Here is a 19,204-nt window from a genome sequence, read left to right as displayed (position 1 = left end):
TTTACTTACCATCACCTTTTAATCCAATGCCTTGTCAGCAAGGAAGTGCTAACAGAATAATGAAACAAGGACTTGGTCATATTTGTTAACCGTTATTCAAAGAGAATCTTGACCAAGTGTTGAATCAGGGTATCTCTGACCATCAGCCTACATTAAGTATCAGCTACATTTCATTACCTACTGTCTACATTTTTGTTATTCACTGGGTAATTGCTTATTTGTGTCCTAAGATTAAAAACAAAATTTGGATACATCCAACTGCTTAATGGAAACTACCCCTGGATGTCCTTGACCAGGGAATGCAGACTAAGCACAGATGTAAGGTGATTAGTTATTTCCTCCATGCCCACCTTTCTTTCTCCCTCTAGTCCCTGGCATTGTGCTGGCATGTGCCAGACATTTCAAAGATATTTACTAAGCTAAGCTTAATATCCAGTGGGCTCTTCACTAAGATCAATAAATAACTTGCTATCCATATAATGTATGCTTTGTGATAAATTTGATTCTACCTGCTCTCCCCCCATGACAATCTCCTTCAGATACTATTGGATAGATTTTTGGCATGTCCAAAGGAGAAGGGGCAGGTCTGATGCTTTGGTGTCCTTACATCCTTAAAAAAATTAACTTCGCCTCCAAATTATGCATGGCAGAAAGAAGCATCTTCCTCTTATAGAACTTGAAAGGTGTATTTGATCCTCTATAACCTCCACTTTCCTGAATCCCCAACACATATACATATAACCAGAACTTTATTTTGGCCCAAATAATGATTCAGAGTTAAGGTTAAGGGTAAATAACTGGCTAGCCTTGGGACTGTAATTTCTGTACATCCTTGTGAGTAAGCATATTTGTACACGTGTATGCAAGCATGTATACAAGGAAGTGTTTGCAAATAAAACATTTTTATTTTTCAGGTCCAGTAAGGGCTAGAATGGGTTGGATGGATGCACTATTTCCTAACACTGCTCACTCTCCTTTGGGAATCTGGACAATCTAATTAAATTCCATATTGGTTATAGTCACATATATATATATACATATATATATATATATATATATATACACACACACACACATTCACAAACATATACATGTGTGTGAGTATATATATACATATATATACACACATATATATATATATATATATATATATATATATATATATATGGTGTTTAGAGAAGCTTAGGATGAGGAGTGTCAAGAAAATGAGCTGCCTTTTCTTTTTTTTTTTTGGGGGGGGGGGGGGAGAGGTCCAGTCGTGGGGCCTGAACTCTGGGCCTGGGCTCTGTCCCTCAGCTCTTCAGCTCAAGGCTGGTGCTCTACCACTTGAGCCACAGCACCATTTCTGGCTTTTTTCTTTTTGCTTATGTGGTGCTGGGGAATCGAACCCAGGGCCTCAGGCATGCAAGGCAAGCGCTCTACCACTGAGCCACCTTCCCAGCCCCTAGCTGCCTTTTCTTTAAGGGAGGCAACTCTAAAGTTTGGGGTCTTCAAACCATCTATAGATTCTAGAATTAAAGTAGCCATTTCTCCTCCTCTCTTGTCTCTTCTCATCCTTGACTATATATTGTCTCTGGGTCTTTTATACTTTACCTTAGTAGTAGATTTTCTTTTAATGCTTAGATTTCTTATCTGGATTTGTCATCATGTATTAGTTAAGATTAGGTTTGGCCTTGAATCAAAAAAAGTCCAAACAACAGTGTTTTTTAAAAAAAGAAAGATGTTTATTTCTCATATTCATGTAGGTCAAGACATAGCTGTAGCAGTGACAGGGTGGCTCTGGGAGTCCTCAGGAACCTGGGCCTCCTCCACCTGCTGCTACACCATAGGCACATACCAATTGCCTTTTAAAGAAAGTCATGTGACACTTGGGCTTATCTCATGGTTAGAAATGCTGTAATGAAGACTGAGAAATGCAGGATTTATTCCAGGTCAGCTTTGCCAGCTAAGAAGTGTGTTGTTTACATGGGATGGCTAGCAGCCCTAGCCACACCTTGAGGTAGAGTGTCTTTGATCTGAATTAGGGTGACTTCGCAATGAGTTCCTGTCCCCAAGTCTCACCACCAGTCTCACTCAGAACCTCACATTTACTCCCCATGCCTTCACCCATGTGGGTGCCTGGGGCCCTGCCTTCTAAGGCTTTTCTTACAAATGCCTTCTTCTTCTTCTCCAACCATCTAAATTCTACCTGCCTTTGAAGGCTGAGACTCTCCCCCCGCCTCCTTCTTGGCAAGACTCTTTTGTCATTTCCTTGTTCCAATAATCAATTTGTTTTCTAAACTCTCTTAGACACTTCATCTGTACCAGTAGTCAGATACTTGGCAGGTGTAGGCATATATGTTAAATCCACTTGTGTCTCTTTACCTTCAACTAGAATATAAGCTCCTTGAGTGTAAGATAGATACCATGACTTCTTCAAACCACTTACAGTGTCTGGGCTTGCATGTGATCCTAAGACTGCTCTGTACCTTGGTATTTAAAAGTCAGACTCAGAGCCAGAAATTAACTCAGTTCTGAACCTAACTTGCTATCAGATATTATCAGAAATAGATGAATGAATGCAGTGTGACGAGAAAGCATTGAAAGCCCACGTCAGTGCTTACTTGATTGAAGGACAGTGGCCCATTCCTTTGGTTTGAAGATATTTTGCAGTATAAGACACTATAAAATGCATCTTCAGAGCAGACCAATGATCTCCCTTTAGAGAAAATTAGTTTATCAGATCCATTTAATCACAGAAATTAGACTGTCTCCTCCTTTATGACTCTTAAGTCAATGCAAGTTCTAGTAGTATTTAGATTAATGGTTATTTCCCCTATTAAGTTGCAATCTCTAATTGGGCAGAGTCAATATCTATTTCTATCCAATTCTTCTATTACCCATCTCAAAACCTAATACATTCCAACTTGTTGAGAAAATGAAAGGAGTAAATAAATGAGTAAGTTGCTAAAGGGGCAAATGAATCAGTCAGATGTAAAACTACCTAGACATGTCCTTCTCACTATAGATTAGGGGCAGGCTCTACTCACCTCTTAAAAGCACAAATAGCAGGGGTTGGGAAGGTGGCTCAATGATAGAGTGTTTGCCTTGCATGCATGAGGCCCTGGGTTTGATTCCTCAGCACCACATAAGCAGAAAAAAGCTGGAAATGATGCTGTGGCTCAAGTGGTAGAGCGCTAGCCTTGAGCTGAAGAGCTGAGGGACAGCACCCACATTCAGAGTTCAGGCCCACCACCAACCACAACAACAAAAAATGCACAAAGAGCATGGAAGGTTAAAAAGCACAAGCAAACTGACGACCCACAAGAGTGTGGCCACCTGGCTCCTTTGCCAGAATCCTGCCCTGGGGGTGGATGGCAACCATATCAGTGACCTGCAACTACTGGCAGAGTAAATTTGCTCACACTCTGACCTGAGCATTCTTTCTATGCTGTGGTCATCTGACCAAGCTGAGCATCATTCATATACTATGTTCAAGGAACTTGTCTGTGCATGTCCCCTGGGATCATACACTGAGTTGCCTTCCAGTCTGTATAGCACAGTAGTCTGTAGTGCTTATTCTTATTTCTTTGGTGTTCACAATGACCAACATGGCCGACAGACCAGTTACTGGCTCTATTTCATAGATGAAGGCGTGAAAGCTGAGAACCTTGCTCATGGTCATGTTTAGGGAACTAGGAAACTTCCTATGTGGCACAAACCTTAAGGTAATAACTTTGAGCTTTCCTTTTCATTCAGAGAACATGAAGGCCTCAGGTCTTCCTTTGAGCCCAATGATAGCTCTCTTCTTCCTATCACTGAACATAGTATGCCATGGTAAATCAAAGGGATTCAATAAAAGTTTATTAATTTTATTCTGATTCAACTGTGACTCTTGGTAGTACAGTTTCATTGCACTAATATCATTTTCTTTCTAGTTTGGATTGACTTAGAGAAACTGACTTTGGTTTCATTTACAACTTGGTTAAAAATTTAGTTTGAAAACTGAAGAGATTAATTCCATCTTCTTTCCACTTTTGGTTGATGTCACACCAACTCCATTTTCTCCCAGGCAGTGAAAGCTGTGCCCTGGGCTCCAGGCTCTCTGTTCTGATACCAACCCTCACATCTTTTCCTGGACATAGTCATGAAAAGAAAGTGATGCGATAGTTGGAGAATTCTCCTGTGTCATGATCACTTCTGGGGGTGAAATCTTAAAGTATCTTCCTAATTGGAATTTTGTTTTCATGCCTTAAACCAAACATGACATAAGTCACTCCCCCACATAGCTGGTCAGATGAGTGAGACCCACCTTGAGGTTCAGCAAACTGATGGTAAGAAATGAGGGTGCACCTGTTCAGCTCAGAGGAACCAACGTTATCTCCATTTTCTTTAAAAGATGCTCTGAGACTTCTTGAAAGACTTCTTTGGAGTCTCAGACTTCCAAGATTTCCAAGCTAGTCATCAATGACCAAGTCCTGAAAGTAGATCCGACTCACAGGACAACAGCTAATACACACCTGCCCTTTCTATATGTCAGAGGCAGAACTAACTTCTTTGTACATCTCATGCCTCTGCCTGCTTTCATTCCCTTCCTATGAGGCAGAGACAAATGTCATCCCTGTAGCTACCACATGCCATCAGCTCAGTAGAGGGCAGCTCCTCCATAGAGAAGAAGCTGGAGTTAAGATCTACATGTCTTATTAGAGTTGGAAAGAAAAAAAAGATATATTCAGATCCTACTAAAAGATTCAGACAAATAAGTAAAACCTTCATTGTGACTGGAAGAAAAGATGTCTTTGAAGATACCTCTCTCTTGGGTCATCTACATGAACAAATACCCACATTTCCACTGTGTTTGGACTGTTATGAAATCTGGAGTCTATTTGAGGAAATGGCAGCATTCACCAGCCCCTACCTGATATAGGTACCCATCCCAGCTTTGCAGGTTTCTTTTATTTTTTTTTCAGTCGGTTGTGGGGCTTGAACTCTGGGCTTAGGCGCTGTCCCTGAGCTCTTTAGCTCAAGGCGAGCACTCTACTGCTTGAGCCACAACGCCACTTCTGATTTTCTAGTGGTTTATTAGAGATAAGAGTCTCAAGGACTTTTCTGCCTGGGCTGGCTTTGAACTGTGATCCTCAGATCTCAGCCTCCTGAATAGCTAGGATTATAGGCATGAGCCACTGGCACCTGGCTACAGACTTAAGAAAGGCAAACACTGATGTTTCTTCAAATTCCTGATTTTGAAAGATGAATGAACACAGGGGAAAATGTCTCACTCCTTGGATCTCGATGGATACTGAAGCTGGGAGCCACATCCAGCCCAAAGGAGGCCAATTTGGAATACAGGCTTCTTTAGTGGGATCCTCCCCCACCAACATGGCCTTGTAATTCACCTCTCCTCTTCCAAACCATCAGCAAGAGGCCAAACCAGCCTCCAGCATGGGGTAGATGAACAAAGGGTGAGAGGATCTGAACAATGGCAGATGAGTAAGAAAACAGACATGGAACAATGTTCTTTTTCATGTCTCCTGGCTTCTCATTCACACTGTTTCTGTACTCCTTTCTTAAAGTCACATAATAATTGCCCATCTTTTCATCTATCACTCTTTAAATCGTTGCAAGTTTTGGGAGAAGCTATCAGCAATCCATTATCTGCTGCTTTGCTCTCCCATTCTAAGCATTTGCTGTCAGTCCTTTATGAGAAATCTTCTTCCTGTTTGATGACTGACTTGATTCCCAAGCAAATGTTCACACAACACATAGTACAAACGTCCCTGACATGAGTGAGCTTTATGGTGAAAGTAGAATGTTCTCAGTGCTGGCTGCTGTGTAGATTTCAGTAAGACTGGGATTTTTGTCCACTTGGTCAAGAGACTGAAGACCCCTTTCTTAGATTTTGCAGTATTCCCTCTTTTCCCTCATTTAGAATTGCACCTTAAGCCTGTCCCCAAGGCTCTGGATTTCAAATTCCCATGTTCTCCTGGTGTATTGCCCAGCATTCTGCCCCAGAATAAACAACAGCTCATTTGTAAGAGGTTTTGTTTTGTTTTTAATTTCACCTTGGTATGCCATTGAAGAGTGGAATTAAAGGTCTCTATTTGTTTTCACTCACACAGTATCTGCTACATTCTCCAACGTGTCTGTACCACAGACACTTACAGAGCCTCCCTACCAAAATCTGCTTTGTTCTCACTCATCAGACGGCTTTGGGGTTCTTCCTGGTTTGCATACATTATAAGCAAGAGTACACAAAAATCACACAACACAGACTCTACCAAAAGGGGACTTTTTCCTCTGGACTGGCAGAGCATAAAGAGAACATGTAGCCGTGTACATTGGCTCCAATGACAACTCCAGGAGTGAGGCCAAGCCTGCCACACAGTCCCTTTAAAAGGAGTCTAAGTTATCTTCTGTCTTTTCCCCTGCCTTTTTTAGTTTCCCAGGAGGTTTCTGGTACAGAAAGATCCCATCCTAGCACCACAGTTAGAAACCAGCGTGTGGCACTCTCCTGGTCTTCGGTGGCTATGGGGTCTTCTATGTTCACCTCCAGTAGGGTGAACTGGAAGAAGGAGCCCCAGTTCTCTGCCAGCTCTTCTCTCCCTCTGAGCTTCACAAGGCTGTTTAGAGATAGACCTCTGGAACATGGACTCTCAACATTTTTTCCAGTAAAGAGCCAAATCGAAATAGCAAATATTTCACACTTTTTGTATTCAGTCTATCCCAACGTCTTTCTTTTAAGAATGCTTTAAAATCTTTGAAAACACCAGATCTGCAGGCACTACTCTGTCAACCTCTGTTCTAGAACACTACCATGCCATGCCTTCTTCTGCGCCCTCAGCCCAAACCCCAAACCTTTCCCCTTTGAAGGACTCTGGCCCACTATGAGCTGCTGTTGTCTGCCTGTGTAGGCTTGGCAGAGGAACTCTGACTGGCAGAGCTGCCCACAGGGCTCAGGTGCGGCAGCCTCCTATTCTGCACTCCCAGGTATCCTCCCTTAGCACGTGGATGGTTTGGCTGTAACTTTAAACAAATACCACCTCAGTCCGGATCATGTGTTATGGGGAATGACGCCTCAGTGTCCCCTAGGGAGGTAGGAACATGTGATCAGCCCCACACCGGATGCAGGAGCTCAAGAGCAGAACTATCTTTCCAGATGCTGCCCAATCATCCTGTGTGAGAACTGAACAGAAACTGCAAGAGTCTAGATTTTGTATTTTCTAAGATCCTGGTTAGGGATTATTCTGTCCCACTCAAGCAAGCCCAGTGATTCAACCTCAATGAGAACAAGAGTACAAGTCCACTAGCAAATACTGCCAGCTACAGAGCTGCTTTCCAGATCACAAGGACACTCTAAGAAACAGAATAAACTCAAACACTCAACACTGTAGGGACAGTTGGAACAGCCCCTCTGTCCTGCTGACAAATCTTTTCAAACTAAAAATAAAGTTTATAAAAGTAAATTATCTCGTTTTATAACTTAAGTGCATCAAGCATTTCCTTAAATATAGTTCACACTGAAAATAAAGTTACTTTTGCTGTACAGTTGGTGTCTGTTATAATTAAGAATAAACTTTGATGATAAAGTATGAAGGATTATACACTCGCACGCGCGCGCGCATACACACACATCTATCTGTCTGTCTGTCTGTCTGACTGTCTTCCTATGGTGTGTGGATGGATAGATGTATGCACCTCTTGACAAGTGCTTCCCCAAAATGGTGGGAAGTTGTTAGGAGTCCCTAAGTATCTAGTTTTCATGAGAATGCTTATATTAAAAGTCCCTGTCCTTAATGATAAACACATCTTCAAATCTAAAGCTAACACTCCTATTAAAAACATTAAACTATGCAATCCATAATGTATTCAGTCTTTGGAAATGCTGAGCTACACCGTGTCAATTTACAACAGCATCCCCAACAAAACTCCCTCCCCAACCCATCTCTTCTCTGGGCTCCCCATCCTAAAGCCAGTGACCCCTCATATAATATGGGTGTTCCATATGGAGGCTAACCAGCAAACCCTAGGGGAAGACTCAAGAGGTGAAATAAGAATTCTGCATGGAGTACAGGTGGTCAATAGGGTTTCCCACTCTGGACTGCAGGGGACCAGCTTCTGAGGTTGCTAGGAAACAGTCACCCAGGTTACTGAGGGAAGTGTCATCACTATCCAGGTCATGGAAAAGGGGCTCCGCACCTGAAATGGAGATGAAACACAGGCATGAGGTTCTTCAAAAAGTGAGTCACTTCAGTGCTGGGAAATCCAGCCAAACTTAAAAACACAGCTTCTTCAAGAGAGGCTAACGATACCACCCAGGGATAGACACTTGTCTTTTCAAACAGTAAGTTTTATTGAGTGCCTTTTGTCTCCCCAGATTTGTAGGACAGAGGAGAGGAAGGCCAGGTGCCTATCCTCAGCATCTCTGCGCCAGAGCCTGAGGAAAGGCCTGCTTCATCTGCATTCCTAGTCACTGAAAAGCTGGAAACTAGAGCTTATAAAATTGGTCATGGGGTATTAATTGTTCATTTTTCTAAAGGACATGTCACAGGGTCTTCATGTAATAAGACCCCTGAAACTCTGAACAAGTAAGAATGTGCATAAAACCCATGTGCCCTGGTTTCCCATAGCCATGAAGTGAAGACTGGTCCAGGTGTCACAGACGTCTACTAAAGAAGCAAAATGGATGTAGTATGGCCATTACTGAACAGTGCACACACACATCTATGGATGTGTATGTGCGTAAGATGGGCCAACAAAGGCCCTGAATTGTTTTGTTCTCCCCAAAAGCATTTGCAAAATGGATGGCATTCAGGGTTGTTAATGTACTATTCTAATTAAGGGGGAATGTTGACAAAATTTGTGTGACCTTTTATGTCTGTAGTATTAATATTTTAAAAACTTGCTGGACAAAACTTTAATTATTAGTTTATCAGGGTAATTCATTACAGATTATGTCATAGATTAGAACAGTGCATAACATTCTCAATGGATTTTCTCTGTGTAAAGGCATAGTTCCTATAACCCAGGCAAAAAGTTATCAAGACTCCTTCTCAAAAGGCGATGCTTTGGGGAGGGGAAGGGAAATAACAAAATGTTGAAACAAGGATACAGGTTGACCCATTGTAACAAAGAGATGTGTAAGACACTATGTTGAAAACGAACTTTACAACTTGGGGAGGGATGGGGGAGTTAGGGTGAGGTGGGAAAGGAAGGGATGGCAGGGGATAAACAAAGGAGGAGGTAGCAATGTTGATAGGAAATGTCCATCTTACCTTACTCATGTAACTGTAACCCCTCTGTACACTATTTTTACAATTAAAAAAACCTTTAAAAAGGCCTGCAATCTCAACTAGTAGGAGGCAGAGATAGGAGGGACATAATCTGACTCTAAACCTGGGCAAAATAGGAGACACCACCCCCCTCCCCCAAAAAGCAGAATCAAATGGTGGCAGGAGCATTAAATAGTGGCAGCAGAGAGGACAGGGGTGACATTATCCAAAAGAAATACACTTTTTCTGAAGAAACTAACTAACCCTCTGTACATCAGCTTTATAATAACAATAAAAATAACAATAAAAGTGGTAAAGTGCTTTCATAGCCACCACAAGGCCTTGAGCCCAAATCTCAGTACTACCAGTAATAATACTACCACTTTAATGGTAATAATAGTAACAATAGCAGTACTAAAAGTAATGAGAAAAGATATACGCTGAGTTGTATCCTAAGGCCAGACGTTAGCCTTCTGCTCCAGAGCTCACCTCTGCCCACTAGTCTCCAAGGGTAATCTGTCACTAACACTGGGTTAAGTGGAAAGGAGAGTGTAGTAAGGGAGGGTCACTAGGAAGGACTAAAAATAAAGGGCAATGGAAGCATCACTGATGAATGTGCATGAGTCTTTCTTCTGTAACCAATGGGTAGCATCCAAGCAGCATCTTGTGGGACATGTACTCTGTTTTGAAGTTTCATTGTGAATGTGTTTGGGGAAGGAATGAGAAACCCAGCCAAGCAAGTTGGGGCTTGAGTCCCTCTCACCATAAGGGTGCATGTGATCTCCAGGCATCTGGGGTGGGGTGAGCCCTTGTCGGAAGGGATCCGAACTGTAGACACTCTGCTCGATGGCCAGCAGCTGCTGTGGGGTGGGCAGAGCTGTGTAGGGGTTCATGATCCCTTCCATCCCAGCACTGCTGCCACCATTTGTCTGGGCTGTGTGGCAAAGAAGGAAGCAGGTCAATTCTTCACTCGCAGCTTAGCACCCCACCAGACTTCACATCCTTTACTACTACTGTTGCTCCACTACGTAGCCCTCTCTTAAGTGCTGAAGTGTCCTCATGGCATGCCAGCCTGATAACCCAGAACAAGTGACCCAAGTGAGTACAAAGCACAAACACCACACCTTTTGTGACCTAGCTTCGGAAGCCATATTCTCCCTCAGACTTATTCCGTGCTGGCTGGGCCACAAACGGGCATGAGCACAGGTGCTGAGAACCATTTCCCTCGCTAGGCTTTAGTTTCCTCACTTACAACAGATGACCAAGTGACATCCGTGATTCCAAGCCTACACCTATGAAAGGCCATCACCTGAGAGTCTCCCATGTAAATAAGGGGTTTGGGCACAGGTTTGGCAACAATTGAGTAGATGAACCTAAAGATCCTTTCGGTAATAACCTCCTATGAGCCCATTGGCCAAGTTAGGCTATTGGAACAACTGGTCTCCTAGGGCTAATATGAAGATGCTGTGAAGTCATGTGTACTTTGACTATAGCTAGCTGCACTTGTGCACAGAAGTTCATGAGAAGAGTCAATTACTACTGTTTACTAAGTCTATGATAGGATGTGCCTTGAGAATCCTTTAAACAAAGTCCAAGACACTAAGAGTTTGTGTTCCCACAATGCCTTGGCAGAATTCTTCTCCCTATGAGCTTGTTAGTTTAGACAGACAACTATGTATGCTCTAACTAAAGCCCCCCTCCTATCTGTGACCCTTTTTAAAAATTACAGGGGCCCCCATGAGACAGAGGTCACAGGTCTGATTACCCCGACCTACAGAGATGTATGGTCTCAGCTACAAAGAGATAGAAAAGTTAGTCCCAAATAAAGTAAGAGTTGAAAACAGAATTCAACTCTCTTGACCAGCTTGCTGTTCATCTTTTCCAACACTGTGATCTTGTTATCAGTTTTCTCTCTCATAAAAGAGTAGCCCTAAGTTTAAATGGTAAGAAGCTAAAGAAACTCTTAGGTTGCAAGAATCAAATTCTGGATCAAGGCTAGCCATGTGATAGCACAACTCAGTCCATGGAAAGACAAGAATCTCTACTGACAGCATTACATTGCATTGGCAATAGGATTTTTTATTTTAAGTAACATTTTGTGAAAATACAGACTTCTTGGGGTCTACACAGACTTTCCTTATGAGTCAGAATCTACATTTTATCAAGATTGCAGGCAATTTATATGCACATTCAAGTGTGAGAGATCTGCTCTTAAGATATAAACCCTTAGAGGTTGAGAAGGTAGCTCAGTGGTAGAGTGCTTGTCTTGCATACATGAGGCCCTGGGTTCAATTCCTCAGCACCACATAAACAGAAAAAGCCGGAAGTGGCACTGTGGCTCAAGTAGTAGAGTGCTAGCCTTGAGCTGAAGAGCTGAGGGTCAGCGCCCAGATCCAGAGTTCAAGCCCCATGACCAACAACAACAAAAAAAGATATAAATCCTTAAAGGAACCCTTACTTTCAGGAATGGCTGTGTTGGTGGATATGGATGTATATCCCTTTAAGAATGATCATGTTCTTTGTGACTATTTTGATTATAACTATGCTCTCTTAGCTGTCAAATCCTGTCCCAGTTGAATTTTTTAAACCCAAATTATAACTGAGCTCTTTCAAATGATTTCCAATGTGTCTTTGAATGATTTGGCCTAAAGAATATGTCTTTGGGGCTGGGAATGTGGCTTAGTGGTACAAGGCTTGCCTAGCATGAAGCCTTGGGTTCGATTCCTCAGTACCACATACACAGAAGAAGCTGGAAGTGGTAGAATTCTAGCCTTGAACAAAAGAAGCTGAGGGACAGGGACCAGACCCAGGACTGGCAAAAAAAAGAAAGAAAGAAAGAGTGTATCCTTATGCGGCAAAACTACAGAAACTCTAGAGACTATCTTATCTGCCTGTGCCATTATTAATCTTGAATTCTGCATGACACAGAAAATCATAATTAAAGATAAAAACATTAAAAGAAAGAATGATCATGTTTTTAAATTTAGTGAGACTGCTGATATTTTCTTTGAGCTTCATGGCCTCTGATAATTCTTGTTCCCAACCCTCCTACCAGCTCTGGAAGAAGAAGACGAAAGAGGAGAAAGACGAGGAAACATCAAGTAAGGTTGACTTAGGCAGCTCAGCCTAGTGGACAAAGAATTACAGAGATGCTTTCTAATCTCACCAGCATCCCTTACCCGTGTGGAACCCATTCTAACTTGCAGAGCACCTTTGTGCATATGTAAAATGGGGGGGCTAGCATTCTCTTCACCTCAGAAAAGTGCTTATGACAAAAGTAAGTCAGCAACCTGTGTGAAGACTCTTTGTGAACTGTGTTTGAAAAAGGATGGAATTATCATCTAACGCTCATTATCTTCATTATTTTACATCATTTTGGAGGGAGAAGGGTTCTACAGTTTGGATCTTAAAATACTGTCCCCAAAGCTCATATGGTAAAGCCTGTGACATTATTGGGAGTTGATGAACCTTTGGAGGAGGAGATTAGGTCACTGGATATGTGCTCCTGAAAAGAGATATTGGGACCTTCGCGTCTTCCTCTTTTCTTTCACTTCCTGGATGCAAGAAGACGAGCAGCATCCTCCATTGCATGCTCTGTCATGATGTTCTGCCTTTCAGCAGGGCCAAGCAACCAATGGACAGAAAGCTATTGAAACCATAAGCCAAAACTAAACCTTTCAAGTTGATTCTCTCAGGTATTTTGTCACAATAACAGGAAGCCAAGAGGTGAGATAACTGGATTTGATGAGAAGGAGGAGAACTGGGTGAGAGGGGAAACTGGACATGGCTTTGACTTTGTACATGGTCCTGGCACATCCTCCTGACACTGGCAGGATCTAAGCAAGGGGGATATGCACAAGGCTAACATCACCTCCAATGACCACTTCTAGAGGTGTAATTCACATGTCCTCCACACTCTTGCAAGTTCTCCATGCTTCAGTCCTCATCTAAAACTAATCTCTCTCAAGTGGGTGTGTGGGCTGGCCTTCACTCAAAATGCTGGGCAGTTGGAGGCCTCTGGTTGGAGAGGCCTAGACACCAAAGGGCTTTGCCTGAAAGAGCCACCAGCTTACCAGAACTCAGCCTCTGGGTGTTCTGCTGGTCTTGCTGCTGCTGCTGCTGCCGCCTGGCCAGCTTCTTCATCTGGGGAGATAAGAAACACAGGATTAGTCAGGAGCCTGCAGAGGTTCACTCGGTGAGAGAGAAACCGAAGGGCCAGGGCCCTCTGGTGAGAGATGGTATTTGTAAAGTCGAGGAAGTGCTTCTCCAGCTTTTTCACAGTCCAGGAGCCCTGTGAAGGAGTAGTGCCTCAAGTCAAATGCAGCTGGCAGAGAAGCAATGCAAAGCTTGTCTTCAAAGAACAAGGAATTCCTCTCTGCAAGAACCAGTCACTGCTAATCCTTCACCAGTTTCGTGTAAGACAATAAGAAGTACCTGGGTGTGGGCTTTGCAGCCGGGATAGATGTGGAATGGTGGCTGCTGATGAGGTGGGATTAAGGATGTTCCAAGAAAATGCCCTTCACTCCACATCTACTGGCCCTTGTCTCTGAAACACCTCCAGAGAGATTCATGTCTCTGGAGGTACCAAAGCAAATACTTATCCCACTTCTGTGTCAAATTGTGTTCTGGGGAGGGAACACTGGGATTCCACAGGATGTTAACATGTACTTTGAGAAAGCTGGGGAATGTGAGATTTTTTTTTTAATCAATTTCTTTATTGCAAGATTTCTCAGAATTTTAAATGTGTACTTCTGCTTAGTGAATCTATGATTATGGGAGCTTCTAAACTTACTGCATCATGGCATCCTCTTCTAATGAAAAAAATACAACAGCCCTGTTCTGAGGATTCAGTGATGGAAATACTAACTTAACCAGTCATAATCAGGTAAGGAGAGAGCAAGTTACCACCCACTAATGACCAGGATCTTGGCAAAAACAGACCATGCCACATGCATTTTTAGGGGTAGGAGGATAAATGAGTGAAAACTCTCAAATGAAACCCATAATGGGAGCACTCGAGCCTTTATAGAGTTTGAGGACACTGGTGATTGGGGCTGTGCTGGTGAGAGGCAGATGCTGGAAAACGGGAGTAGAGGTATTTATCCTGCTCATCAGTCATGGGTGTTTGGGGGTGTTTCTTTGAAATTTTCAAAGAACTTTACAATTTAGAATAAATAACAATTAAAGAATAAAATTAATAAGCAAAATTAAATAATATGGTATTAAGCTAGACATGATGCACACCTATAATCCCAGACCTCATGAAGCTGGAGTAGGAAGAGACCCTCTCTCAATCCCTACCTGTTTCCCCCAAAAATATAGTTTTACTGAAAGACACAGAAAGACATTTATTCATATAGATGGCAGTCAGATTCATAGTCATGGCCACTAAGAATACAGAAGCCACTTTGGGGGAAAAAAAAGAAAAGAGAAAACCCTTTTCTCTTTCCTTTTTCAGGGACACTATATCTTCAATAATCATGGACAACATAATTTTTAATCAAGAAAACTACTTGGAAGATGAGCATGGTGCCATGAACCTGTTGTCTCAATTACAGCAAGAGGCATAAATAAGAGTATTGTGACACAGGCCATGAAAAAATCAGACTGTATCCTAAAACTAACCGAAGTATCTGGTAAAACAAACTGAGGAAGAATTCAGCAACTCCAAGCAAATGATAGTTATTGTTCTGTGAGTAGGAGAGAGCCACAGTGCTTTTCAGTATATTTTAATGAACAAATTGAGAGAACAAAACGTATTATTAATCTAAAATTTAAAAAGAAATAAAGGAAAAAGAGCTAGAGGCAGGGCTAAAGTGGTAGAATGCCTGTCTAACAAGTGTGGGGCTCTGAGTTCAAACCCCAATACTGCTGAGAGACAGAGAAATGGGGAGAGAGATGGAGAAGAGAGCGATGGAAGTAGACATGGGTGGAAGAGAGAGAGAGAGAGAGAGAGAGAGAGAGAGAGAGAGAGAGAGAGAGAGAGAGAGAGAAGCTACTTTGTGCAGGAATTCAGGAAAGAAAACAAAACTTTGCTTGGCAGCAAATGAAATGCCCTACTGCTGCTACTTCAGAAAGCCAGCAGCACAACATCAGACACAAGTGAAAAGCAGATTACCTTAGCTCTCTGGTTCTGGAACCACACCTGGACGACACGGACACTCAGCCCGGTTTCTGCAGCCAGCGTCTCCCTCACCTTGAAAAGAATTGAGCATTACTAGCATCTCAGGGTAGGAGGCAGAACATCTCCTGTGCAGTCCATAGACAAGGTCCCAGCAAGGAGGCCAGTGGGCTGGCTGCAGAGGTTAGCTTCTGAGCTCCTGATTCACGTTCAGTATAAACCAGGACAGAAGCACATGCTTTCCTGCAGGCAGAGGGGGCGTACTTCACCAGGTAAAAGCAAGGAACACTCAATTTAAATGCACATTCCCAGGAAGTGTTTCTGGGTTTTTCTTATTCTGAAATTAGGCCTTCACATGATTCTGAGACATGATAAAACTCTATTGCATTTTAGCTGTAGGCTATGCTCATATGTTTAACTTATTTAAAGAGAAGTAAAGTGAAAATAACTTTGCAAAAACAAACAGTTTTCTTCTCTTGCTTAAATTCATTGACCTAAAACTTTTGGTTTTCTCTCCCTAGCTCTAAGGGACTTTGGATGTTGTTCAAAGGTTCCTATTTACTGTTGTCCTGAGTGAGCCTTACTCAGAGAGAACAAGACATAAAACAAGAGCCATCTGCAACCTGGTAGGGCCCAGGAGACAACACTGATGCAGGAGCACACATTGGGTGCACCTGGAGATGCAGGTGATAAAGAAATGCGTTTAAATATCTTCCAGCTATCTGGGCCACAGCAAGAGACTGGAAAAACTGTGAGAAAGGATAAGACCAGGAAACACCGATTTCTAGAGCAGGACTGAGAGATGCAAACCTTCTTGATAAGTGTCCAGAGATGATAGGCTGGAAAGAACCCCTTAAATAAACATGTAAGTCCTGCAAATTGAGGACTTAGAAAATACTTCATCTTGACCCTGCTACTTTGGGTAAGGCTTAGGAGAAGAAGAAAGAATAGACTAGATATCCAAGAAACATCCTTCTGCTAAGCCAGCTACAACAGAAGGACACAGAGGGGACCCTGCACCTGCTGAAATCCTATCCCTGCCTTAGGGGCCCAGCTCAGAAACCACCTGCTCTACAAAGCCTTGCAGATTCCCCAGACAGAAGAGACCTTCCTCACATCTCCCAGTAATCCCTCCTTGACATCACCACAGCTCGCTCGCTGGTGCTTCCGTTGTGTGTGCACTCATGTATCTTCATCGGCACACAAGCATCATCATGAGACTCTATGGAGGCTAAGAGTTTGTACTGGAATGGTTGGTCTCTGCACACCTAGTTTGAGGGCCTCTCACTTTCTAGCAGTACTTCACTTGGAGCCAATGACAGGGAAGAAAGAGTTTCGAAGTTTAATCTTTTTCTCATGTCAGAGTGTGGCCAAATGTATTAACTGTTCAACACACATTAAGTGCCCCCTCCCCTGCTTTTTCCTTTGGATTCTGAGATGTAAAAATAAATAAACGATCAAAACATTGTGAGGGGTTTTTTTTTGGGGGGGTAGATAATATTTAACTTCTTATCTTTACGTAGTTGTACCAAGGGGTTACCATCGACATGTTGGTTTATAAGTATCAATGCCACTGAGTGTTTTGCACACATATTCACAGCAGCCTCACTCATATCATCCCCAAAGTAAACACTGTATTCCTCGATAGATGAAGGAACAAATAAGCCATGGCCTATGCACACAGTGGAACACCAATTAACAGCAAGATGGACTACTATATGAATGAGTCCCCATTACCATATCAAACTCTATCCCCTCCTCTCAAAAAAAAGAGTACTACAGCTGATACTAACACAAGGAGGAGGAGGAGTCTACTTGGCTTGCCATGTAATCCTATTGCTTGCCAGGAAATAAAATTAAAGATGTGAACCAGAGCCTTTTGGACTCGGTATACTTATAAAAAGGCATGAAGTGATTATATTAGTCCCAGAGCCATAGCTTAACTGTCCCTGTAGTCTGCAATAGAGCTTCTGTTCTCTTTCATTCATTGTCTGATTTTCCTTCCCCACATCTTGGACCCCAGCTGCCCAGTGCCACCCAGTCATCCAGGTACACACAGGAGAATGGAGCGCTCTTCCTTTTCTGCCCCTTTCCCCTAATACCTTTCTGCAGGGCTTGGAAGAAACCTCAAATGAGGCCTTGAATGCTCTCCTCTGCTGAGTTGTCAAGATGGTTCTGGGACGTTTAGGACGCTTGTGATCCTTGCCATCCTCCGTGGCTCCTTTTCCTGCCCCATGGGATGACTTGCAAAGACTTTCTTCATCATCACTTTTGCCTAGACAAAATAGAAAACAATGTGGTGAGTCCTTCAGTTACTTCTTGGAGCTGTATATTATTAAGTAACAAGACTCTTGGATGCCACACTCCCAGGAGGATGGCTTGCCATGTGAGTAGAATAAGCTGTGAGCTATGGTTTTGATAACTTTTAGGAAGAGGCTAAGCAAAGCTCTTCTAAACCCCAAGGCAGGAAGCAGAAAGTCCACTATGACACCTCAGGAGTTTACCGGAGTTATGTCCTGTCTCTGAATCTCCCAGTGTAGCAAGTTAGACATCTTTCTATGACCCAATTTCTTCAGGTTCAAAACTGTGATGTAAGAGGCTTTAAGGGGCTGTTGTAAAGATCAGAGGCAGAGAATTTGTTTTCAGCCAAGGGCCATTTGGATAATTACAACATTATTCAAGGGACATAAAAATGATCCTCAATTCAGACATCCAGGGGCAACTGAAAAGAAGCATCTGCAAAGCACATGTGTCTATCATGTACCACATGATTTTGTGGACTTTATACAGCCCAAAGGCAGGATGGTCCCCATCCCTGGAAGGCATCTGAATGCTGCCCAGCACATGATAAGTGCTTAGTATGTGTAAGTTATTAATATGATTTCCTAAATAATGTTTTTCCAAAATATATCTGTAGAAGTCTCATGCCACTTCTTAGACACTGTGTCAGGAATTCTAGCTGCCACAGGAGACAAAAACATTATTGTTCAAAATGGCATGGAAGGATAGCACTGGACTACTTATAAGCACAGATGACTAACACCAAGTGACCAGCTAAGACCAGCAATGCCTCAAACATATGTACCTATAAAATAAGCAACTCCCTACTAAAGTAACTACAAGGCTTTGTGAAATAATTCCATTCTGTAAGCAGTGAGGAATACAAGGATTTGTAAGGAAAATCAAGCTTTGAACATCCATCACCTTCTTTCCTGGGCACTCACATACAGAGACTTCAATCCTAAAAAAGTGCAGCCAAGGTTTAGGAAAAGACTATGTAAGAGAGATTCTGTTCTAAGTTGGGCACTAAAGCCTTTGGTATCAAGTAGGTAGGTCACACCTGTAATTCTAACTTCACAGAAAGGGGAGGTCCCAGACAACCCAGAAGGAGAAGCAAAAACTGATAAGAGGAAGCAAACAATGAAGAACTAAAAACCTCAGGGAAATAAGGAGAACTCCCAAGAGGACAAAAGATAGGACAGATTCACCCTTCATCCTACTCTTCCATGGCTTAGAAATTCTCCCGTAAGATATCACCTCACCCCAGTTAGAATGGCAAAATTCAATAACTCTAATAACAACAGATGCTGGAGGGGATGTGGACAGAAGGGAACCTTACTGAATTGTTGGTGGGAGTGTAAACTTGTTCAACCACTCTGGAAGCAGTATGGAGGTTCCTCAAAAGACTCCACATAGAGCTCCCCTATGACCCAGTAATCCCACTTTTGGGCATTTACCCAAATGCTTACAAACAAGACCACACTAGAGCTACCAGCACGACTATGTTTATTGCAGCATTATTTACTATAGCTAAGATATGGAACCAACCCAGATG

General features: G+C 42.6%; 1 protein-coding gene across 1 annotated transcript in view; it reads right to left on the bottom strand.

The window, feature by feature from the left end:
• Positions 1-8,014: 8,014 nt before the first annotated feature.
• Lmx1a (LIM homeobox transcription factor 1 alpha) overlaps positions 8,015-19,204 on the bottom strand; it is a 136,865-nt gene continuing 125,675 nt past the window's right edge. The window contains exons 4-8 of the mRNA XM_042677367.1: positions 17,472-17,644; positions 15,367-15,444; positions 13,322-13,391; positions 10,012-10,182; positions 8,015-8,175 (exon numbers count right to left, since the gene is read on the bottom strand). Of these exons, the coding sequence (XP_042533301.1) occupies positions 8,015-8,175; positions 10,012-10,182; positions 13,322-13,391; positions 15,367-15,444; positions 17,472-17,644 (653 nt within the window). The remainder of the gene's footprint in view (positions 8,176-10,011; positions 10,183-13,321; positions 13,392-15,366; positions 15,445-17,471; positions 17,645-19,204) is intronic.

This window comes from Dipodomys spectabilis, unplaced genomic scaffold, assembly GCF_019054845.1.
Source record: "Dipodomys spectabilis isolate Male_0828 unplaced genomic scaffold, ASM1905484v1 ptg000036l, whole genome shotgun sequence".
NCBI classification, from domain to species: domain Eukaryota; kingdom Metazoa; phylum Chordata; class Mammalia; order Rodentia; family Heteromyidae; genus Dipodomys; species Dipodomys spectabilis.
This window is presented reverse-complemented; position numbering and strand designations above follow the sequence as displayed.